This window comes from Zingiber officinale, chromosome 6B (genome assembly GCF_018446385.1).
Source record: "Zingiber officinale cultivar Zhangliang chromosome 6B, Zo_v1.1, whole genome shotgun sequence".
Classification (NCBI taxonomy): domain Eukaryota; kingdom Viridiplantae; phylum Streptophyta; class Magnoliopsida; order Zingiberales; family Zingiberaceae; genus Zingiber; species Zingiber officinale.
Genome location: NC_055996.1, coordinates 77,417,237 through 77,442,503, shown reverse-complemented (window position 1 = coordinate 77,442,503; position 25,267 = coordinate 77,417,237). Strand labels below are relative to the sequence as shown.

Genomic DNA, 25,267 nt, shown 5'->3' with positions numbered 1-25,267 from the left:
TGTTATTGCTAGTTTATGCTGTTGTTACTTATGCTATTATGCTTACACATGTTGAGATATGCATCTGTTGTATGTGTTTAGACACTGACTCACTTATTGGTATTATGTATATACCCCACATGCTACCCTTGTAGTTATGAACAGTATTGTAGCATATCTTTGCTACTCCTGACCTTCTAGTACTAGCCTAGGTTATAGTTTCAGGTATGAACATTTACTATGATATCACTTTAGTATCTACTATATTCCCTACGAGACTGTATACCTTTGTATCTCTAGTTCTGTATTATGTTCATGTACTATTTGTCTATTACCCGCTGAGTCTTTATACTCACCACCCCGTAAACTGGTTATTTCGCCAGGTAGCAGGTAAAGGATTTATGGAGTTGCCTGGAGAACTTGTCCGCCAGTCCCACGTCACATTCGAGGACGTTTTTATGATTTTGGTATTCCTTATGTCATTTGTATTTTGGTTTTGTACTTGTTCTCGTATTTATGTATTCTATTATTTGGAGTATTGTTTGTGATATCTTGTATTTGGTTTGTTAATATTGTGTCAAGTCGAGTCCGCTCGCGGTTAGTTGTTATAGTGTTTTATGTTCCTTATGTTGTGGTATCCGCTATGTTATGTTTCAGCCGTGTGGGCTGCATATTAAATTTGCGTGGTTGTGTTATTTATCCAGCCGTGTGGGCTGTTGTATACTGCTGATGACTATGTCTGTGGTTATATGTACTTATGCTTCATATTGTCACCGGTATAGGGGAGATGTTGTCGAAATTTTATCGGTAGGGACTCCTCTGGGGGGCGTGACAACATTCTTGATATCTATCTGAGATATTCTCCATCGACAAATAGAAGCAATATCAATCAGAGTACGAACAATTGTCATTTTTGCACTAGGAGCAAATGTTTCCTTATAATCCATGTCATACTCCTGAAAATAACATTTAGCAACAAGATGAGCTTTGTATCGTACAATAGATCCATCAGATTTAGTTTTGATCTTATGTACCCAACGAGAACCAATAGTATATTTTCTTGGTGGCAACGGTACCAAATTTCATGTATAAGTATGATGCAAAGCAGTTAGTTCCTCAGCCATAGTACTTTGCCAAAGTAGGTTATGAACAACTTCTCTATAGGATACAGGTTGAGAAATACAATGAACAGATGCAACAAATGAAGAAAAAGAATAAGTATAAGAAGAGTAAGTAAAATCTGGCGGTTTAGTAGACTTGCGAACATGAGTGGATTGACGACGGTGGAGACAAGGATCATCCACAACCTTAGGAGATGATTGGATAGTGGCAAAAGGAGGAGCATGTGAAGCGGATATCTCGGGAACTAAAGTACCAGATTCAGTTGAGCTAATAGTAGGAGCTGTGGATGAAGCTTCCTCAGTTTCGATATTGAAAGGATCAATGCAAAGAAGATCTGACTTTGTCATATTATGTGAACTAACCGGAATATAAAAGAATGGAATATGTCCAAGAAACACAACATGACGAGAGACATACAATTTTTGACTAATGGGATTAAAGCAACGATATCCTTTTTTACTAACACCATAACCCAAAAAAATACAAAAAGCAGACCGAGAGGCTAACTTATTACGCTCAACATGTGGACGAAGGACGAAACAACTACAACAAAAAACACGTAACGAGGAATAGATAAGAGCATACTTGTACAATTTTTTAAAAGGTGGTAAGCTTGAATTGTGTGAGGTTAGAATTCTATTAATCAAATGAGCAGCGGTAAGGATTGCTCCCCCCTAAAAGGTACTAGGAACACCAGTAGACAATAAAAATGAATGGGTTGTTTCAACAAGATGTCTATATTTTCGTTCAGCCACACTATTCTGTTCAGGAGTATCTGTACATGAGATTTGATAAATAGTACCATTAGAAATAAGTAAATGTAAAAAATGATTTGAAGTGTATTCACCCCCCCCCCAATCACAACAAAAACACTTTATAAAACTAGAATATTAAGTTTTCACAAGAGCTCTAAACTTGTCAAAATTTGTAAGATAATCAGACATATGTTTCATAAGATAGATCCAAAAGTAACGAATGCAATCATTAATAAACGAAACATAATCTCTTGACCCCCCCCTCTAAGAATAGGAGAGGGTCTCTACTCATCAGAATGGATACGATCAAATGGAGCAGAAGAAAAAAGAAAGAATTTTATAAAATGGTAAGGTGAAAATTTTGACTAGTTTACAATAAAAAATATCATAACTTTTTAAAGGTCTTAATACTCTTGTATAAGCTAAAAACTATAAACGAGAGACTAAAACATGACCTAAACGATAGTACCACAAATAAAAATCAGAAAATGAACGACTCAAATAAAAAGATGATAAATCCACACTCGAAGCTACAACTTCTGATACTTTGAGTTGATCTAAAATATAAAGTCCTCCTTGCCTACAGCCTGTCCCAATCAGCCTCTGAGATTATGAGCCCTGAACATAACAATTGGATGAAGAAAAAGAGACTAGATATCAAGACTCACATAATTGACTAACTGAAATAAGATTTAAAGTAAAACTCAGAATATAATAAATGTCAGTAAGAGATAAACAAGATGTAACAATTGAATCAACACCTATTAATGACATAGGAGAACTATCAACAGTCACAATAGATATAGATGAACTAGGGAAAAAAAGATGGTAAATTAGATGACATATGATGGGAGGCACCAAAGTTCAAATCCATAAGGATAAAGATATACCTGAAATATCAAACGATGACATGGCAGAAAAGGCTAAAAAGTAAGAAATTATTAAAATTGCTCCAATATATACAGATTAAATTTCCATAAAGCATATGTAGAACTAAGCATAATGACAGAATAAATAATGTTCAGAATAACTAAACTGTAAGGATACACATCTGTATGATTCGTAAAAACTGGTGTTAGGACGACTCATGGTCACACAAATAATTCGAGGCAGAAAAGGATGTCAGCGTAGAAATCGGCAGCACAGGGCGTCGGTGCCAAAATCAATAGAAAAGTACGTCCGTGTTAAAATTAGTATCACAGGGTGTTGATGTCAAAATTGGCAGAAAAGAGGGTTGGCATTGAAATCGGCAGCACAGGACATTGGCGCCAAAATCAACAACACATAGTATCAGCGCCAAAATTGGTAAAAAAGAGCATTGGCGCCAAAATTGGCAGCACAGGGAGTCAATGTCGAAATCTGCAGAAAAGGATGTTGGAGTTGAAATTGACAGCGGTAGTAGGAAATAACAGCGGCAACAGGGACAGTAGAAAAATTAGGTTAGAAATAGAGAACCACTTTAATAATACGTAGAAATTAAGAAAAGGAAAAAGTTAGCCATATTATTAAATCTAAAGTTAATATTAGAAATACATAATATAAATTCTTTATATAGTTAAGTTAAAACTTTAAACCTTAAATATAAAATTTTTTTATCCTAATATATATATATATATATATATATATATATATATATATATATATATATATATATATAAGACCACAAGATGGTCAGAAATCAAGCTTGCGTGGAGGTCAGGATGGTCAGAAGTCAAGCTTACGTGGAGGTCAGGAGGGTCAGAAGTCAAGGTTACGTAGAGGTCAGGGAGGTCAGAAGTCCAACCTCCGTGGCTGGTCAGGTCAGAAGTCAATCTTACGTGGAGGTCCGAAGTCAAGTTTGCGTGGCCAGGGTCAAAGTCTTAGCTGACTAGGCGAATCGGACAATAACTAGCCTTGATAGCGATCAAGAATTGGGCCCATGGGCCAGGTACAGCTGAAAACTGAACCCATAGGCCAGGTACAGCTGAGAGATGGACCCACAAGCCAGGTATAGCTGAGGAGTGGACCCACAGGCCAGATAAAGGCGCAGAAGGAAAGGCCTCGGGCGAAACACAGAAGGTCGGGAAACAGACCTGGCGTACAGGTCGGGAAGTATAAATCAGGGATAACAACAGATATAGGTCAGGATACAGGCCGGGCATACACAGGTCGGGACGTACAAGCTATGGATAACAATTGACAGATGCGGGTCGGGATACGACTCTGACGTACAGGTCGAGACGTACAAGCCATGGATAACAGTTGACCGACACAGGTCGGGAAACAGACCTGGCGTACAGGTCAGGAAGTATAAATCAGGGATAACGACAGATGCAGGTCAGGATACAGCGCTAACGTACAGGTAGGAACGTACAGGCCATGGATAACAGCTGACAAAAGCAGGTCGGGATACAAGCCTGGCGCACAGGTTGGGATATACGAACCACGGATAACAGCATATAGAAGCAGGTCGGAGTACAGATCTCGGAATGTAGACCCAGCGTCCAGGCACTACAGGACAAACAAACCGGGGAATCGTAACTGCCTGTCAGAGAATGTCAGAGAACAATCAGTGTGTCAGAGAATATGCTAACAGTCAGGGCTCACTACTCCTTCGGTTTGGCCGCCGACCTATTAGGAAGTGCCGCGTGTCATTCTCCGCCAGACAAAGCCTGACAACCGACATTCCCTGACACCCGCCAGACCCTAGAAACATCCGTTGTAGTATAAAAAGGGATGTTTTGTCCCTTACGTAGGTATACGCTCACTCGTCATTTCTCACTAGTCTTTACTTCTCGTCCTTTCTCTGTGCTGTCTGGGGAAAAAGTACCTGACTTGAGCGTCGGAGGGCCTGACCCGGGGACTTTTTCTCTGGTTTCTGGTCTCTAACGACTCGGGTGCTCGTCTGAGTGTGCGCAGAGTCGTATTGTCATCACCCTGGTCATCTTCCTTCGTCATCCGCCCGTGCGAACCTTACCGAAGGGGTGCCAGGTAGATTAGACGCCGCGGCGACTTTGCGTCAACTTCCAGTACATCGAGGCTCGCCTTCATCCGACTCAGCTTTCGGACGGGATCAAATTTGGCGCCTTCTGTGGGAACACTACAGCCTGCTCCGGAACGTGACGATGGAGGACTCGGGACGAATCAACGTGACCATAACTGCCGGAGAATACGAGCTCTTCAAGGAGGCAAAGAAGAGGGCCGCCTCAGAAAAGCAACAACAAACAACTGCTTCCCGACCAAAAAAGCTACCGGATGTTTCTAAAGAGCTTGCTAACGCCTCAGACCGGGGCTCTAAGCGAAAACAACCTCTGGAATTTCCCCCGGCCTTCTACAGAGAGCCGGGCCAGGGGTACCATCAGCCAGACCCTGGGTGTTATAGCCACAAATAGCAGCCACAGGTCTCGATGGCTGAGAGTTCTTTACCTAAAGATTCCAAGAAAGGGAAATCTATCATTCCCCGCGAGGAACGTCGATCGGAGCAGGAAGAGAAAATCCCTTTTTCTTCTAAAATCTTGGAAGAAAGATTGCCTAAAGGGTACCGCCCCCTACTATAGGGGAATACGACGACAGTAAAGATCCTGAAGATCATCTTCGTAAATTTAGGAATGCAACCCTGTTACATCAATATAGCGACGCTGTTAAATGTCGCGTGTTCCTTAATACTTTATCAGGTTCTACCCAAAAATGGTTTGATGGACTGCCACATGGGTCCATCACCTGTTTTGCTGACTTCAAGAGTGTCTTCTTGCGCCACTTCGCCAGCAGCAGGAAATATCAAAAGACAGATCACTGCTTGTTTGACCTCAAGCAGGGATCTGCGGAGCCATTGAGAAGCTATATTAAGCGCTTCAATCAGGTGGCTCAGGATGTTCCTTCAGCCACATCCGAAATACTCATGAGCGCCTTCTCTCACGGGTTAACTGAAGGAGAGTTCTTCAGGGATCTCATTAGGAATCCCGTAAAGAATTTCGATGAGATGCTGGAAAAGGCGGCCAGCTATATCAATGTGGAGGAAGCGCAGGCGGCGCGAAAGAAGGCAAACAAGCCACCTCTCGCTATAAACCGGGCAGAGAGAAGAGTACCTCCATCGCCTGCTCAGCCTCTCCCACGTGCTCGGGATGCCCGACCCACTTTCCACCCTGGTCAGGATACCCGACCGGTGCCATGGGTAGCTGCAGTTCAGGTCCCCCGACCTGGTCCCTGGGGACTATGCTATTGCACATACCACCGATCCCACACGCATGCCACCAATGACTGCTACCAATTTGTCCGGGATGCCCGGCGAGCTGATGAGATGGGTTTACCACTAGCCGACCCTGGACTGAGCAAGAGGGACCGAGCATACAACCACTAGGGCGCATCGGAGAACCAGAAGGAGCCCGCGAGGTAGAAAATCGGGGCAACGCAGTAATAAGAGATATAGGCATGATCTCCGGAGGTCCCACTGATGGGGATTCGGGCCAGGCGCGTAAATCCCATGAGCGCCGGTTAGAGATTCATGTTGTGGGGTGTAGCAGGGAGCAAGCTGTCGACCCAGTCATCAGTTTTGGACCGCAGGACTTGGAAGGATTGGAGCTACCCCATGATGATGCTCTCATCATCAAAGTCATCATAGCCAACAGTTGTGTGGCTAGAGTCTTTGTGGATACAGGCAGCTCGGTAAATGTTTTATTCGGGTCAACTTTCAAAGAAATGCAGATCGACGCCAGCGAGCTCCAGCCAGTGGCTACCTCCCTATATGGTTTCACTGGCAATGAAGTAAGGCCCATGGGTCAGATCAAATTAGCTATATCTTTGGGAAACGAACCATTGGTCAAAACCAGGAGGAGCACTTTCCTTGTAGTGGACTCGCCCTCCTCTTACAATGTCATTTTGGGCCGACCGGCCTTGCATGAATTCCTGGCGGCCGTTTCTACATTTCATCAGAAGATCAAGTTCCCGGTCGGTGATCAAGTAGAAGAAGTTAGGGGTGAACAATGAGTCTCTCGGAGGTGCTACATTGACATGGTCAAGGTAGAAGCTTGCAAAGCCCAGAGAACTCAAGATGGGGCTATGCATGTTATTCAAGAAGAACCTTTGCCTTTGGCCGAAGAGCCTATCCCCTGGGAAGAAGTCCAGCTCTACCCTGAATGCCCAGAAAGCCTCACTCGCGTGGCAAGCTTCTTACCTCCAGAGCTCAAAGAGGAACTGGTTCAGTGTCTGACTCGTAATAGGGATGTCTTCGCCTGGTCCACTGAAGAATTACCTGGGGTCAGGCCGGAGGTAGCTGAGCATAAGCTGCATCTTCTACCAGACGCCCGACCTGTGAAGTAGAAGAAAAGGAATTTCTCGGCCGACCAAAATAAAATTATCAGAGCTGAAGTAGATCAGCTCAGGAAAACAGGGCATGTTCGCGAAGTGCAGTTCCCATCTTGGCTTTCCAATGTCGTCTTGGTAGCAAAACCCAATTGTTGGTGCAATCTTAGGTCAAGGTTGACCTGGTTGACCAGACTCGAGTTGACTTGACTCGAGTTGTATTTTGATGTTTGACGAGTTATGTTTGACAATGTTTGACGTGAACAGAAAAGTTGTACCTTGATGTTTGACAAGGATACAAGCTTGGGAGATTGTGGGTGCAACCCGTGGTCAAGGTTGACCTGGTTGAGCCGAGGTGAGTTGACCAGACATCTGGTGAAAAGTCCAAGCAGGGATCTTGGCACGGGAAAAGTCCAAGTATGGAGACTTGGCACGGAGAAGTCCAAGTATGGGAACTTGGCAAGTGGAAGTCGGAGAGGGCTCGGTAGTTCGTTCTCCGGACTAGGTCAGAGAGGGCTCGGTAGCTCGTTCTCTGGACCGGATGTGAAAAGTCCTGGTGAGTGAAGCCAGGCAGACGGATAAGTCCTGGTGAGTGAAGCCAGGCAGTGGGAAAGTCCTGGTGAGTGAAGCCAGGCAGTTGTGAAAATCCTAGTGAGTGAAGCTAGGTGAAAGTCACGGTGAGTGAAGCAGGCGGTGGGAAAGTCCCGTGAGTGAAGCTAGGCGGTGGGAAAGTCCTAGTGAGTGAAGCAGGCGGTGGAAAGTCCCGGTGAGTGAAGCGGGAATCCCTGGTGAGTGAAGCCGGTGAAAACCCTAGTGAGTGAAGCTAGGTGAAAGTCCCGTGAGTGAAGTCGGGCAAGGAAAATCCAGATGGATCAAGGGTGATCGACATCGGTGTTGAGAAGGTAAAGTAGGTCAAGGGAGGACCGGATACTTGACACGAAGAGAAAAGTCCAAGTGGGTCAAAGGATTGACCGGACACTTGGTGGGGAGTCTTAGCAGGTCAAGGGGTGACCGGATGCTAAGCATGATGTACCAAGAGGTCAAGGTTGACCGGATATTGGTTTGGACTTGGTTTGGGCAAAACCAAGACCGATCGGCCCGAGACCGATCGAAAGCGATCGATGTGCCTCAGGAGCTTGATCGATGGGGACCGATCCAGAGCTTGATCGGTCCCCGGACCGATCAGGTATCGCACAGAGTTGGGCAACTCTCTGAAAGCATTCTGATCGGTCCGGGACCGATCAGGTATGCCTGATCGGTCCCCACGATCGATCAGACCAGCCGTCGGGTGATGCCTGATCGGTCGCCCTAGCCGTTGAGAGACAACGGCTAGATTCTTCTGCCTTTGGCCTCTGTTCTTCTCGCAGGTGAGGCTATAAAAGGGCGAGGGCTTCTATGGAGTCTCCCTCTTACTCTTCTTCTTCCTCTCTTCCTTCTTGCCGCTACTATTTCTCTAGAGCTTTCTTGAGCTCTCGTCTAAGCTTCGCGTGAGCTTCCTTTCTACTGGGTTCCTGCTGTGTGAAGCTGCTGCTTCATCTAGTCGAAGAGAAGGCAAGTAAGCGAAGGTTTTACAGTTGTATTGTATTTTGCTTCTTGCTGTACTTGTACTCCTTCTTGCTGTTGTAAGTTTTTGTGGCGAGGTTTCTCCACCCATAAGGAGTTTATATTAGCCGGTTCTCCGGGGTCTCATCCACCGACGGATTGGTAGGCTTCGTCCACCTTACGGACACGTCGAGGAGTAGGAGTTTATCTCCGAACCTCGTTACATCGCTGCGTGTTGAGGTTTGATTTCTCCGCTTTCGTTTCTATTGTTTTTATTTCCGTTGCGCTAACCTTGATTTGTAGAAAGAAACGCGAATTTGGGGGCGGCTATTTACACCCCCCTCTCTAGCCGCAATCCATCGATCCTAACATGTGGTATCAGAGCGAGGTCGCTCTTCGTTGGATCAACACCCGGGGGAGCACGAGCTAGAGAATGGAGCTATTTGGAGAAGACGTCACAATTCCACCTTTCTACGATCGCGACGACTTCGCGTTTTGGAAGGTAAGAATGAAGTACTTTCTTATGACTAACCTTGAAAATTGGAGTTGTGTTCAATTAGGTTTAAAGCCTCCGATGGACAAGAAAGGAGAAACCCTAGAGAAGAAGGAGTGGACCAAGGAACAAGTCCACCAATCCCTAGTCAACGATGAGGTATTGAAAATTTTTGAATTTTCTTTACCTAATGATGTTTTGTGTAGGATAGGTGGATATAACGATGCCAAGGAGTTGTAGAACAACTTGGCAAAGTTCCATGAGGAGAACTCCACTTCAAGTCATGAAGAGGAGTCAAGTGAGCCAAGTAGCTCACTTCATGGAGGAATGGATTTAGAAGTTGAGGGCCACTCAACATCTAAAGAAGAAGAGGAGGAGAGTTCTTCTTCAAGTTCGGAGCAAGAAGAAGAAGCTTGTACCTCCGGAAGGGATGAAGGAGAGAGCATTCATCCATCCTCAACTCTAGGTAACTCAAGTCATTTAGTTTCTAGCAAATTACACATAATGTGCTTTGAGTGTAGGGAATTTGGACATTACAAGAGTAAATGTCCAAAGAGGGTTAGAAAGACTCCACCGGCGCCAAAGGTCAAGGAAGCCGGAGTCCCAACACGCAAGGGCAAGGAGCACGTGGTGTGCTTCCAATGCAAGCGAAGGGGACACTATAGGAGTCAATGTCCGAGGGGGAGGCAACCTCACAAGGACAAGAGACCGAGCACGTCAATAGGGGGAGCGAAGGCAAACCCTAAGGTAACATTTAAGTCTCACTCTTGCAATAAGACACATGCTAGTAGTTTTGTTGCAATTGTTAATAATGATAAGCATGTTAACTTTAGGAACCAATATATGTGCTTAGGTGCTAAACATGTTAGCCTAGGTAAGGACAACACTAGAAATGTCAATCCTAGGATTAACTCATCTAAGGTTAGGGAGAACCTAGGTAGAAATCCCAAATCAACTAGACACATGCCTAGGAATACCTCAAAGAAAAATGATAAATTAAAGCTTGAGGTATTAGAGAAAGAAAATCTAGTCTTGAGGTCAAGACTTAACTCTCTAGAAAAGGCTCTTAAGGATTTGACTCTAGGGTCTAGGGGTCAAAAACCCAAGTCTAAGGACAAGAAAGGTTTGGATCACAAACCTAAGTCCCAAGTAGTCAAGCCCAATTATCATAATGTTCCATTCGATTATGGAACAAAACCTAGGGCTAGGAAGAACAACACCAAAGTCACAAGGGGAGTCACCCCTAAAGTTGATCTTGATGAGTCCCAAATGACCAAGGCTTCAAAGCCTAGGAGGGTCATTAGGAGGGTTGCTAGGGAAGTCATCCCTAGTGAATATTTAGTGAACCCAATGAGCTCCAATAGGTATTGGGTTCCTAGGAGCGTGATTTCATCACGCTAGATTAGATAGGGTGTGCCAACCTTACTTGAATAGGTAGTTAACCTAATCATGGCAAAAGGTGGCACTTTAGGATTTTTTAAGGTATAATCAAGCCTTGAAAATGAAATTAAGAATTATTCCTAAGGTGATTAGAATGTGTCAATCAAATTTGAGGAGTTGTCTAGAGTCAATCTAATTGGCACATAGTGATCTAAAAATCTTTGGTATAAGATGTTAGGTCTATTACACTTAGGAATATAGAATTTATGGCAAAATGATCGAAATTATCAAAAATGGCAACTAAGGCTAGAATTAGGTATTTTCTATACCTTTACATGTTATTTGCCATATATTGTTTGCCATATGTCATGTCATGACATCATATTTATTTTATGATCATTTAAAATGTCATGATAATGCTTAGGTTAGTTTAAATGTCATGCTTTATTTAAGTTTCACACTTTATGCCATGACATCATGACATTGGCACATGTTTCATTTATGATATCATTATATGTCATGTCATCATCTCTTCTCTTGCATTTATAATCAATGAAATTGATTTAAGGACTAAAACACAATTTGATATGGAGATCAAATTGTTGTTTAGAAAATGCATGAGAACCTAGTTAAGATGACCTAAATCCATATCTCACATCAAAATTGACTTGGATGTGTTTGATACACCTTAGATGTGTGTGAGATATTAGGATAATGAGTTAGGATCAAGGTGCATAGTTCTTGTACCTAGATGAGCCTAATTCGAAATTGAAGGATCATAGGGAAAACTTGTGTACAAGTCATGTACATATAGTCCTGAGATTATGGTCCTAAATTAAAGGGTTTTAAATCATTTTAAAATTGATTTGAAAAACCTTGATGAAGCTTTTCTAGTGTAACATTCATCATTGAGCAAGTTGATACAAAGTTGAGTTAAACTTGAACTATTTCAAAGTTTTTCAAACTTTGTATCAAGTTTTGAAAATGGAAGTTATTTTCATAGAAAACTATTTTTCCATGATAGTATGTGGTATGAGGAATGTATCCTCAAAATTTCACAATTTTTCGAATTTTCTGTGATTTTCTAGAGGTTTCTGAATTTCGGGAAGAAAAAATTCAGAAATCTGTCCATCAGTGTCTGGATCGGTCACTGGACCGATCCAGGGCTTTCCTGATCGGTCACTGGACCGATCCAGAGGAAGCCTGATCGGTCCGGTGACCGATCAGGGCGTGCCAACTTGCTGAAATTCGACTGGTTGTCTGAAATTTCAGCTCGGGAAGTGGTGTTTTAGGTTTCTAAAGGTTTGGAACTCTCCAAGACATTGTTGGTGCAATGGTCAAGGGGGAGTTGACCTTTAGGGGGAGTTTTTACTCGTCGAAATTTTTGAGGATGAGTGATATAGGATTATCACTAAGTTAATTGTTGGACCCTAGTATCAAGGGGGAAATTAAGAGTTTCAATGAAAGATATGGGACTTTCATTAGGAAGAAACTCTTGACCTTGATTCACTCTTTTTGATGTGTGTCAAAAAGGGGGAGAGTAGAAAGGAGAATGGAGAATGTCTAGAGAATGTTCAGGGAAGAACATTAGAAAACCTAAGTTAGGTTATCGGGTTAACCTAACTTGATTATGGGTTTGATTATGGGTTTTGTCAAACATCAAAAAGGGGGAGATTGTTGGTGCAACCTTAGGTCAAGGTTGACCTGGTTGACCAGACTCGAGTTGACTTGACTCGAGTTGTGTTTTGATGTTTGACGAGTTATGTTTGACAATGTTTGACGTGAACAGAAAAGTTGTACCTTGATGTTTGACAAGGATACAAGCTTGGGAGATTGTGGGTGCAACCCGTGGTCAAGGTTGACCTGGTTGACCCGAGGTGAGTTGACCAGACATCTGGTGAAAAGTCCAAGCAGGGAGCTTGGCACGGGAAAAGTCCAAGTATGGAGACTTGGCACGGAGAAGTCCAAGTATGGGAACTTGGCAAGTGGAAGTCGGAGAGGGCTCGGTAGCTCGTTCTCCGGACTAGGTCAGAGAGGGCTCGGTAGCTCGTTCTCTGGACCGGATGTGAAAAGTCCTGGTGAGTGAAGCCAGGCAGACGGATAAGTCCTGGTGAGTGAAGCCAGGCAGTGGGAAAGTCCTGGTGAGTGAAGCCAGACAGTTGTGAAAACCCTAGTGAGTGAAGCTAGGTGAAAGTCCTGGTGAGTGAAGCCAGGCAGTGGGAAAGTTCTGGTGAGTGAAGCCAGGCAGTGGGAAAGTCCTGGTGAGTGAAGCCAGACAGTTGGAAAGTCCTGGTGAGTGAAGCCGGGCAGATTGAAAATCCTGGTGAGTGAAGCCAGGTGAACACCCTAGTGAGTGAAGCTAGGTGAAAGTCCTGGTGAGTGAAGCCGGGCAAGGGAAAATCCAGATGGATCAAGGGTGATCAGACATCTGGTGTTGAGAAGGTAAAGTAGGTCAAGGGAGTGACCGGATACTTGACACGAAGAGAAAAGTCCAAGTGGGTCAAAGGTATTGACCGGACACTTGGTGGGGAGTCTTAGCAGGTCAAGGGAGTGACCGGATGCTAAGCATGATGTACCAAGAGGTCAAGGTTGACCGGATATTGGTTTGGACTTGGTTTGGGCAAAAACCAAGACCTGGATCGGTCTGGAGACCGATCCACTGATACTGTGGCTTCCTGATCGGTCCGGGACCGATCAGAAAGCGATCAGTGGGCAACTCTGTGAGCATTCTGATCGGTCTGGGGACCGATCAGCATAGAGCCTGATCGGTCCCCACGACCGATCAGATCAGCCCCAGACCGATCAGGGTGATGCCTGATCGGTCTGGCCCTAGCCGTTGAGAGACAACGGCTAGATTCTTCTGCTGTCTTTGGCCTCTGTTCTTCTCGCAGGTGGATGCAGGCTATAAAAGGGCTGAGGGCTTCTACAGTGGAGTCTCCCTCTTACTCTTCTTCTTCCTCTCTGTTCCTTCTTGCTGCTACTATTTCTCTAGAGCTTTGCTGAGCTCTCGTCTAAGCTTCGCGTGAGCTTCCTTTCGGCTGGGTTCCTGCTATTGTAGGCGTCGCTTGAAGCTGCTGCTTCATCCAGTCGAAGAGAAGGCAAGTAAGCGAAGGTTTTACAGTTGTATTGTATTTTGCTTCTTGCTGTACTTGTACTCCTTCTTGCTGTTGTAAGTTTTTGTGGCGAGGTTTCTCCACCCATAAGGAGTTTATATTAGCCGGTTCTCCGGGGTCTCATCCACCGACGGATTGGTAGGCTTCGTCCACCTTACGGACACGCCGAGGAGTAGGAGTTTATCTCCGAACCTCGTTACATCGCTGCGTGTTGAGGTTTGATTACTCCGCTTTCGTTTCTATTATTTTTATTTCCGCTGCGCTAACCTTGATTTGTAGAAAGAAACGCGAATTTGGGGGCGGCTATTCACACCCCCCCTCTCTAGCCGCAATCCATCGATCCCAACACCAATAACAAATGGAGGGTCTGAATAGACTTCAGAGATCTCAATAAAGTCAGCCCTAAAGATTGCTACCCCCTACCCAGGATTGATCAACTGGTGGATTCAACGGCAGGTTGTGAAAGAATCTGTATGTTGGATGCTTATCAGGGGTATCATCAAATCCCCTTAGCTGCGGAAGATCAAGAAAAGGTTAGTTTCATCACAGCAGATGGTACCTTTTGTTACACGGTCATGCCTTTTGGGCTCAGGAACGCTGGAGCTACATATCAGTGAATGATGGAAAAGATCTTCCGGAAGCAGGCCGGGCGCAACGTGGAGGTATATGTAGATGACATACTCATCAAATTCCCCCAGGCCACGAATCTAATATCTGATGTGGAGGAGACCTGCGGCACCTTACGATAGTATGTGTTGGAATTAAATCCTTTAAAGTGCCTCTTTGGAGCTAAGGGAAGGAAGTTCTTGGGCTATCTTGTCACTAAGCGAGGAATTGAAGCCAATCCAGAGAAAGTCTGAGTACTCCGAGATATGAAGGCTCCCCAGAACTTGAAGGAGGCTCAGAAGCTGGTCGGCAGGATAACAGCCTTGTCTCGATTTATTTCCAGAGCGGCGGACAAAGCGGCGCCCTTCTTCAAAGTCCTCCGAAAAGCTTCTAAGTTCCAGTGGGATGAGGAATGCACACGGGCCTTTGAAGAATTAAAAACATATCTGGAGACACTGCCTTCCCTGTTTAAACCCGTTGCAGGGGAATCGCTCTAGATTTACTTATCATCTACCCCCGAGGCCGTGGGGGCAGTACTGGTGAAAGAACAAGATAATATACAGAGGTCGGTGTATTTTTTCAGTCATTTACTAAAAGGGGCTGAGTCTCGATACACAGCTCTAGAAAAATTAGTTTATGGATTGGTACTTATGACTTGGCGTCTGCAGCCTTACTTTCTGACGCATCCTATTATAGTCCTGACCAACAGTACGATGGGCAAAGTTCTAACCAAGGTTGAAGTTGCAGGCCGACTCATCAAATGGGCGACAGAACTGGGAGACTATAATATCGTGTATCAACCCCGAACCGTTATTAAGGCACAGGCCTTGGCTAATTTCCTGATTGAGATTCATCAGCCTGACTCAGAGGAGACTTGGAAAGTATATGTAGATGGATCAGCTACACGTCAGGGGAGCGGTGTGGGAGTTCTTCTGATATCTCCGCGGGAAGATGTTTTGCAGCTGGCCGTGCGGCTAAACTTCAGAGCCACTAATAATGAAGCAGAATATGAAGCTTTATTAGCAGGCCTGCAAGCAGCTCGGCATGTAGGAGCTGCCCAGGTTACCATTTATTCGGACTTCCAACTAGTAACCCAACAAGTAGCCAACAACTTTGGGATCAATAGCGACATGTTACAAATATATCAGGAGGCCTATGAGAAAATGAAGCAAGAATTCAAGGAGGTCATTATAAGCAAAATCCCTAGATCTGAAAATAGTAAGGCTGATGAGTTAGCCAACATGGCCAGCTCCCTGACCACATGGGTGCTGGATAGGTCAATAGCCCAGACCTTTTTAATAGCCCAGATAGATCTGCAAAACAACATGGACGGGATTATGGACTAGTGGTCACCCATGATTAGTTATCTTCAGCAGGGCATCTTGCCCACGGATCTGGAACAAGCGCGGCTAATCAAGAAAAAGGTCCATGCATACACCATGATAGGTGATCAACTGTACAAGCGGGAGTTCTCTCGACCTTTACTCAAATGTATAAGTATAGAAGAAGCTGATCAAGTCTTGCGAGAGATGAACTTAGGATGCTGTGGCAGTCATGCAGGAGGTCGAACCCTTGCTCGTAAAGTGCTACTGGCCGGGTATTTCTGGCCTACTCTTCAAAAAGATGCTCACTAGTTGGTGAACACTTGTCTGTCTTGTCAAAAACATCAAAATCTGACACATACACCTACCTCGGCGTTAAAGACGTCTATGGTGTCATGCCCCTTTGATCAGTGGAGTATGAATATTGTAGGACCCTTTCCCTATGGCATCTGGCCAAAGGAGATTCCTGCTGGTAGCTGTAGACTACTTCTCGAAGTGGGCGGAAGCGGAAACTCTAGCCAAGATTACCGAAAGAGCAGTTATTCAATTTTTATGGAGAAACATTCTATGCAGATTTGGTATACCCCACAAGTTGGTATTAGATAACGAAAGATAGTTTCAGGGTCGGAGGATCCAGACCTGGTGTCTGGGGTTTGGCATCATACAGGCCTTCACTTCCGTAGCTTATCCTCAAAGTAATGGGCAGACCGAGGTGATCAATCGAGAAATTGTAAGAGGACTTAAAGTAAAGCTGGATCATGCTGGAGGAGATTGGGTAGACGAGCTACAAAGTGTCCTGTGGACCTACCGCACAATGCCACGAGAAAGCACAGGCCTCACTCCATTCCACCTGGTCTACGACAGTGAAGCAGTGGTACCTGTGGAGATCGGGGTGCCTTCAACTAGAAGAGTTCTGTATAATGAAGAGAATGGTGAGCGACGGTTAACAGAGCTGAACCTCATCACCGAAACTCGTGAACAAGCAGCAGCTTGGCTATTTGCATATCGATAAAGGATGCGGCAAAATTATGATAAGAAGGTGGTCCCTCATTTCTCTGGGGAAGGAGATCGAGTCTGGAAGCGAGTTAAACCCGTGGGGGACGTGGCCAAGTTAGCACCCCAGTGGGATGGGCCTTACAAAGTCCTCAAAAAATTATCGTCCGGAGCTTATTATTTACAAGATAACCAAGGCAAGAAGTTAGATCGACCATGGAGCGCTAATTACCTGCGACCTTACAGAGTCTAAAGAAGCGTATAAAGAAGAATTAGCCGGGCTGTCACATATTTGACAGACCAGGATAGTAGGCCGGGGCAAAAAGTAGACCAGATAGTGCGGTAAGAGGATATGTCATAGAGGAAATTGTATATCCTAATATTTCTTTCAACAAACTAAGATATTTTAGCAAAGTAAGCCTTAAAGTGCAAGCGGAAAAATAATGAAGTAATCCACAAGAAGTTGTTAAGTCATTATACATAAGCAGTCAGTGATGATCATTTGAAGGGAGCAAAGATATCATCCGGAATCTCTTTAAGGATCCGGTCATGATCTAAAAATTCAGCAAGAGAAGCTGATTTTAAGTAGCCTTGTTCGTAAAGTTGTCGCAGAGCCCCAGCCGCCCTGTAGATAACAGATGTAGAGAAACGCTGTCCTGCTTGGGTACAAAACTCTGGAAAATGCAGGTACAGGTCTCGACTCTGTTTGCATCAATCATTCTCCCCTTCCTTATAAACAGTCAGGGCTGTAGATACTCCTTCAGCAGTGGCCCGGGCTTGAGCCAGTTCAGTCCGGACTGTCAGAAGTTCTGCTGCTTGAGACGTTAATTGGGTCGCTTGGGATTTTAGTTTCTTGTCTTGCTGCTGTGCTAAGGTTTCGGCTGCATGTAGCTTCTGGGTCAGCTGGTCAATGGCTCGTTGATGCACCAAAGCTTGTTGATCTATGCGTTGCTGGTGCACGACATCGACCTGGCTTTTTTCTTCTTGGAGGCCCTTAAGCTTGTGGTTAGCCCGCGCCAAGGATACTTCCAGATGCGTCTTCCTTTTGGTCAGATCCTTTATTTCAGCTCTCAGGGCATGACTAGCCTGCGCAAGGTCCTTCAATTGAAGTTCCAATTCTGTTACTATATCTCGTAGCACCTTATTTTGATGATGAACAACATGGAAGGACTGGTTTATTATCAGGGACTCTGCACAGGCCTGGGACATAAAGGAAATGTCTGATAAGAATGGGGAGGATTAATAGCTGTGGTACTTATGGAAGCTTACCTTGATATACAACTCTAAGAATCTGTCCATCTGGGCAGGGGTGACAAGAGTTCCATCTACTGCATGCTTTCTTCCCATAAAGTCACCAAACGACCTTTCATTGTGAGAGAGCTGGTGGGAACATCTTGCTGGGACCTCAATTCAACCTCAGAGGGAACAGTGGTACGATAATAGTGATGAACAGGTGGTGGAGGCTGTGAAGGCCTAGTAGTTGAGCCAGAAGGCCCAGCAGCCAACTCAGAAGGAGCTGAAGGGGGCGCGTGAGAAGGCTCTGGCGGTGAGGTAACTGGTGAAGGGCGATGTGATGGGCCAGCTTCGGTGCTCTGATGTTGTGGCGAGGTGGAAGGTTGAGCTAGCAGAGGCTCGACCAGAACCTCGAGTGGAGCGGGAGGAGCATCTGCCTGGCTCGGGATAGAAGTCGGGGTTACAATAGGAGGCGAAGGAAAAGTGGGGGTTGCAACAGGAGGCGGAGAAGGAGGAATAGCGGAAGGGCCTGAGTCTTGGCTCGGGTTGGGGGCCCTACGGCGAAGTCTCTGAGCCAAAGGCTGGTCATCTGAGTCAGAATCTTCGGAAGGCAGCCGAACTCTGCGCTGAGAAGAAGGAGCATCATGACCCGAGCGATCATTTACAGAACGGGCCCGACGAGCTGCCCGAGAAGCTTCTCTGAAGGCAGGGCTGGCATAGGTGGCGTTGGCTGATCTCCGACCACGGTCGTGACCACGACTGGAGATTGGTCAGGAAGGATTAATTGATTAAAGAGGCATCGGTGTGAAAGGCCGGCCTGTAGGCGGGGCCCGGGGACGAACAGGGGGGGGGCGGGGCAGGTGAAGTCCTGGGACGAGTGGGACGAGCAGAGAAGGTGGGTCGGACAGTAGACGAGCCTCTGCGAGGAAGACGGGGTCGGGGATTTGTAGGGGAAGCCACACCGACATGGGTCGAAGTCGAGTAGGGGAGCGATCTCCTTTCTAAGATAACTCGACCACGCCTCATTATCTCCATATCACTTATAGGGAAAGGCTGAACTTCTGAGGCACGGGTTAACACCACAGCTGCATAAGATATAGTAGGAGGTCAGCTGCAATGGGAAAAACAAAATGCATGAAGTCATGAGAGAACTAAAAAAGAAGCTTACCCAAGGAACGAGGCGTCTCAGGAGTAAGATAGCTCAGGCGGAAATAGGATAGCAATTCCTCAGATAATAAATGCGTCAAGTTCAGTTGCCATCCGACTAAGTGAGACGAAGCCTCTATGTAGGAGGTATCATGATGAAATTCCCCTAGTGCTGGGGATGGGGGAAGTGACGATTTCCATCGCAGGGGCCACTCTACCTCATGGGGAAATCGAATGAAGAAGAAATTGCTCCTCCAATTCGGTTCAGAAGGTGGTAGAGGTGAGAAAAAAGTAGTCCGAAGACGCGGTTGGAAGCGGAAGGAGCCTTCTTCCTTTTGCCGAAGGGTGAAAATGTTGGGGTTTTCAGGCCGCGAAAACCGCTTTTTCGCGTCGCGGAAACCCCGAAACTCCCTAGCCAACGGATCCGTGCAAAGAGTATAGAATAAAATTTTACATGTACGAGTTTACTAACTAGATCTACACTTAGATCTACATGTTTAGAAGGTTACCCTTGTTGCGTGCCTTTTTGCGAATCCCGCTCGTCCAAGGTGCGCCGGATCTCGAGTGTATTCAAACGTACACACCTCTAGTAGTATCCACACGAACAAGAAGTGTTCTCTAACACTCAAGGATGGAGAAGAGAACACCACAAGTGTGCTAGCATTTTTTGATGCTCTCGGATAGGATTGGAAGATGAAGAAAGGAAAAGAAGAGAACACACTCCTCTAAAAACTCTATGTGACTTTCACTAACCTTTCTTCTTGGATTAGATTCACTCACCTTTCTTCTTCCTTGCTTGAAACCCACGACAACAGTAGCAAAGGAGGAGGAAGAACCCAAGGAAGAAGATGCAACAATAAACACACATCAATGCCACAAAACAAAACCTCTCCACAAGCATTAGTGTGGCCGGCCACATCTTGTAACCCCCTCATTTAATGTGGCCGGCCACATTAAGTGAATGGGATGTGTAACCTCCATGAGGTGGCACACCATAATAAGGTGGAGATGATGTGGCAAGATTAGTCATGCCATGTAGGATGAGTCAACCTTCATGATGTGGCAATACATCAAGTCAAACTTGATGTTTCAACTTCCATTTGGTCAAGTCAAAATTGACCAATTTTCTTCCTTGTTAAGTTAAATCTAACCTTTGATTCAAGTCAAATTTTAATTTAATGAATCTCAATTCATTAATATAAATTGACTCAATGAATCAAATTTAAATTAGACTCATTCAACAATTGAATCTAATTGAGTCTAACTCAATAAGTCTAATTTGAATTAATCCGAATCCAATCTTTGGTGCATCATATGAACCTAATCCAATTGGTTTATCATATAAACCTAATCTCCATCCACTTTTTCTTTGTGTGTGACCCAATAGGTTCTTGTAACGTTGGCAATGTTTCTAAACTCCTTTAGAAACATAAGCAATGAGCGGCATCTAGCAATATATCATTGCTACCCAAGTTACAAGAATGTTGAGATCCAACATCACCTTGTGACTACTAATTGTGACTCCTCACAATATATGACAAGTGTCCTTCTATCCTAGATATCTAGATTGATCAATGTGAGGCATAGACCGTATCATCCTCTGATCAATCTAAATCTTGAACTCCAAGTAGACTCACTAAATAAATGAGCTCAATATCTCATATTGACTCATTTGGGCATGGCTATGCACTTCGTGGTCTCACTCTATCAAGAATACCGATGTCTCTCCCGTCATATAGGAGGGATAGATCCCATCTACATCACTCACATCCCTCTGCATAATTCGTTACATACCCAGTAATCGCCTTTATAGTCCACCCAGTTACGGGTGACGTTTGACGAAACCAAAGTACATAACTCCTTATGTAGGGATCCATGGTGACTTCAGGTCCAAGGACTAGTAATCATACTAATAACCACATGAGAAAGTATATGACACTCATATAACGATCCATGATACTTTCTCATGGCGGGTCATTCAGTATACATTCTCTAATGCATACCCATGTGTTAACTTGATATCTCTATATCCATGACTTGTGAGATCAAGTCATCGAGTTGACCTACATGCTAGTCTTATTGCATTAACATTGTCCCTGAATGTTAATACTCGACTAGGAATGATTAAGAGTAGTGTTTCCTATATCATCTCACTATCGGTTCAGCTAACCGATTGATATAGGTAAGAACCTTCTACTCAAGGACGTTATTATACTTAGTTTATTTGGCACCAATACAAGTAAGTATAATAACCAAAAATCAAATGCCTTTATTTATATAGAATATGATACAACAAGTCCATAATACAATCATCAAATGATTAGCTCTAGGGCTCTAGCTAACAGAAAAAGCAGTGGAACAAATGGACAGACCAGGACAGCTCTCATACGTCGCAGAGTACCACAAATCCACAGAGGATCCTTATAGAATTCGGCGTCAGTTGTCCTAGGGGAATTTTGAAGTGGCGGCACACGTCAGAAAAGAAGGGCTGAAGAGGGAGACGAAGGCCGACCACAAATTGTTCTTTAAAGAAGGTGCAATATCCATCAGGGGGAGCATAAAATTGGTGCACTCCGGTGGGGATGACCGCATATGAGTTATCCTCAACTCCATAGGTATATCGCAGATCGTCCCGGTCTAGTTCATCGAAAGTGGATGAGCCAGGAAAATACATCGCCGCCAGAGAAGACAGATAGGAGGAGGATGCCATGTGAAAAAAAATAGAAGGAGAAGAGATCGAGCGGAAAGCTATCAACGCAAAAACAGAAATTCAGGAGTAGTAATGGATTCAGGCGGAAAGAAGAAGAAGACGTAAAAAGTCTGGAAGCAAAAGCGAGGGGAGATTATTTATAGCCGATGGGCGGAGGGGCAATTTAGTCAGGTATCATCCACCGGTTCACAATAATTGGCAGGAGCAAAGAGGACCGATGGATCTTCTTTGAAAATAACGCCCAAGGGTATATCTGGAAAAGTGTCGGTGCGAAGTACGAGGAGATAGGTTTCAAGAAAAGACGCAATAGTTTTAAGTGTTTTATGAACTCTTAACCCTCGCTCGCCCGGTCTGGTTTTAACCCTCGCTTTCCTGCTTTGATATGATCATGTACTGATTTAAGGTGGGAGAAGCAGACCAGGGCGTGTGGCTGTGTAACACCCACGAAATTATACGATAGGTATATGAATATTATTTTCCTTAGAGCATAAAGAAAAGAAAAGAATAAGAGAAAAAGGAAAATAAAAACAAAAAGGAAATATAGAATAAGAAGAGATGATGCCAAGGATTGAACCTTGAACCTCCCACAATTGATGGAGATAAAGTGATGAATGTTAACCATTAGGATAAGGAGAAATAATTGGATAGAAAGGAATGAAAAATTTAGTTAAAGAAGAAAAGAAAACAAAGAAAAAAGAGCAAGAGAAAACCAAGTTGTTTACCTTCCTTTCCCTCTTGGTTAAGAAAAGGAGCAAGCCAAAGAGGGATTGTCTACTTCCCTCCCTCTCTCTATTTTCGTGGGAATTAAAGGAGTGGGGGAAAAGAGGAGTTGAGGGAATGAATGAGGACATGTTTCATTTGGCAAAGGGATAAATAGGTTAGAGAAGAAAAACAAGGGATTAAATTCTTTTTCTTCTTCCTCCTTCTCCCTTCTTCATTCTTCACCGAACCAAGAAAACTTCCCTCTCCTCATTCCAATAGCTAAGTTAAGTTCTTCTCCAAGAAAGCTAATTCCCGAGAAGAAACCTTCAAGTTCTAGCCCTTACAAGCAAATTAAAGGAAACAAAAGGAGGTACAAGAAGAAGAAGCTTCCTCCTTCCTTGACACCTAGAACACTTTTCTCTCTAAGGAAAACCACAAGCAAAAGGAAGTAAGTTCCCCTCACCTGTGGTACAATAGCTCTTGTTGTTCTATGAAGATTCAGTTACATAAAAATCTAAGAAAACATCATGAAGAATTCCAACCAAGATAAAACCAAAGGAAGGACCTAAGGAATGAAAAGATCTAAATTTGATATGCTCGATATTCTTCTTGTGACATGTATTTTATGATAAGGATTTATATCATGTCTCTATGTTAAAATGTTTGGTAGAACTTAGATTCATGAGTATTCGGCCATGGTAGAACTAAGGGCCTAGGAGAGCTTTAATTTAAAACTAAGCATGCCATGATCTCCCTAAGATAAGATATGCAACTATTATGATATGCCCATGATTGTATGTTAAGTGGAACTCTATTTCATGTCCATGAAGGTTCGGCCATGTTTAGTTTTGAAGCTTAGGAGAATTTAAAACAAGTCTAAGATGCTCATGACCTCCTTAATGAAATGTTATGAAACTAACTTAATGTTCTTATGTTTGTTGTTGCATGGAAATTAAATTACATGCTCTATAACATTCGGCCACATCATGTTCAAGGGCTTAGGAAACTTAGAACCTAACTCAACTATGCTCATGTTATTCCTTGAAATATTTGCTATGAAAGTTGTTTAAGGTTCTCATGCTTTTAGGACACTTGAACCTTAGTTTTAAGTCCTATAACATTCGGCCACATCATGTTCAAGGGCTTAGGAAACTTAGAACCTAACTCAACTATGCTCATGTTGTTTCTTGAAATATTTGCTATGAAAGTTGTTTAAGGTTCTCATGATTTTAGGACACTTGAACCCTAGTTTTAAGCCCTACAAGTTTCGACCACTTCATGATTAAGGGTTTAGGAAACTTAGAACCTAACTCAACTATGCTCATGTTATTCCTTGAAATATTTGCTATGAAAGTTGTTTAAGGTTCTCATGCTTTTAGGACACTTGAACCTTAGTTTTAAGTCCTATAACATTCGGCCACATCATGTTCAAGGGCTTAGGAAACTTAGAACCTAACTCAACTATGCTCATGTTGTTTCTTGAAATATTTGCTATGAAAGTTGTTTAAGGTTCTCATGCTTTTAGGACACTTGAAGCCTAGTTTTAAGCCCTACAAGTTTCGGCCACTTCATGATTAAAGGCTTAGGAAACTTAGAACCTAACTCAACTATGCTCATGTTATTCCTTGAAATATTTGCTATGAAAGTTGTTTAAGGTTCTCATGCTTTTAGGACACTTGAACCTTAGTTTTAAGTCCTATAACTCTCGGCCACTTCATGTTTAAGGGTCTAGGAAACTTAGAACCTAACTCAACTATGCTCATGTTATTCCTTAATATATTTGCTATGGAAGTTGTTTAGGGTTCACAAGCTTGAATGATAGTTTTTAACCCAATGTATGTTTGACAAGTTTCGGTCATGATAAGTTGTAAGCTTAAGAATCCTAGAACTCTACCTAAACTTGCTCATGGTGTTTCTTATGGTATAAGAAATGATGCTTACTTAGGGTTCACATGTTGGTATGGAGTTTTTACCAAAAACCCAATCTATATGGTTCGGCCACTATAAGACATTAGGGTTAGAAACCTAATTATGTTTTCCATGTATATTATATGCCATGATTATGAGATTTCTATGCTTCTATGTTTAATTATGCACACTTATGATCTATACATGATGAAAACCCTTATGCTATGGTGTGTATTATTTATGATGAGTTATGTGCCAATTTATGCATGATATATGTGATGAGCAGTGTGCCCAATTTATGCATAAAATATATGATGTGCTGTGTGCCTAAATCTTTACATACATTATGATGAGCTGTGAGCCCAAAATTCTATATGGTATGATATGATAAGAGATACGATGTGCAAGAAATGATAAGAACCATGATATGTAAGACATGCTATTTTACTTTATGTATGGATTGTACCAAGGGTGGGCTCCATAAGCGCCCCGGGGTCGATGGACTAAGAAACGGGCCTCGTTAGGGATGTGCTCCTAAGTGCCCCTAGGTCGATGGACTAAGAAACGGGCCTAGTATGTATGCCTTGTAGGGTTCAAGACTTGCTACCTTGGACCTACATAAGATGCACGCATTTATGTAAGTGGTACAAGCCGGGGCCCTAACCATGTTATAATTATGTTTAAGTACGTATGAAATAAGTTTTCAAAGGACATGTTGCATACATATATTATTGCATGAATCATGTTTTTTAAAAATCATCTTGCATAACACATTATGATTATGTTACGATATACCATGATGCTTATGATTATGTTATGTTATGTTAGGATGAACCTTATGATTATGTTTTGATATGTTATGATCATGATCATGTTATGCTAGAATGCACTTTATGACTTTATGAGGATATGCCATGATACCATATGATTTTGTTATGATATGATACTTCTATACATGATATGATGAGTTGTCTTTATGCTTTATG

At 43.5% G+C, this 25,267-nt stretch overlaps 2 protein-coding genes across 2 annotated transcripts; one reads left to right on the top strand and one right to left on the bottom strand.

Moving 5' to 3' along the window:
• Positions 1 to 4,960: 4,960 nt before the first annotated feature.
• LOC121991142 lies at positions 4,961 to 6,192 on the top strand. The gene is made up of 2 exons (XM_042545162.1): positions 4,961 to 5,208; positions 5,373 to 6,192. Exons 1-2 carry the CDS (start codon positions 4,961 to 4,963, stop codon positions 6,190 to 6,192), a joined length of 1,068 nt encoding a protein of 355 aa, XP_042401096.1.
• An 11,101-nt stretch (positions 6,193 to 17,293) lies between these two features.
• Positions 17,294 to 18,783, bottom strand: LOC121991141 (max-binding protein MNT-like). The gene is made up of 3 exons (XM_042545161.1): positions 18,722 to 18,783; positions 17,938 to 18,574; positions 17,294 to 17,782 (listed from the first exon to the last, which is right to left on the bottom strand). The coding sequence occupies exons 1-3, from the start codon at positions 18,781 to 18,783 to the stop codon at positions 17,294 to 17,296; spliced, it is 1,188 nt and encodes a 395-aa protein (XP_042401095.1).
• Positions 18,784 to 25,267: the final 6,484 nt, after the last annotated feature.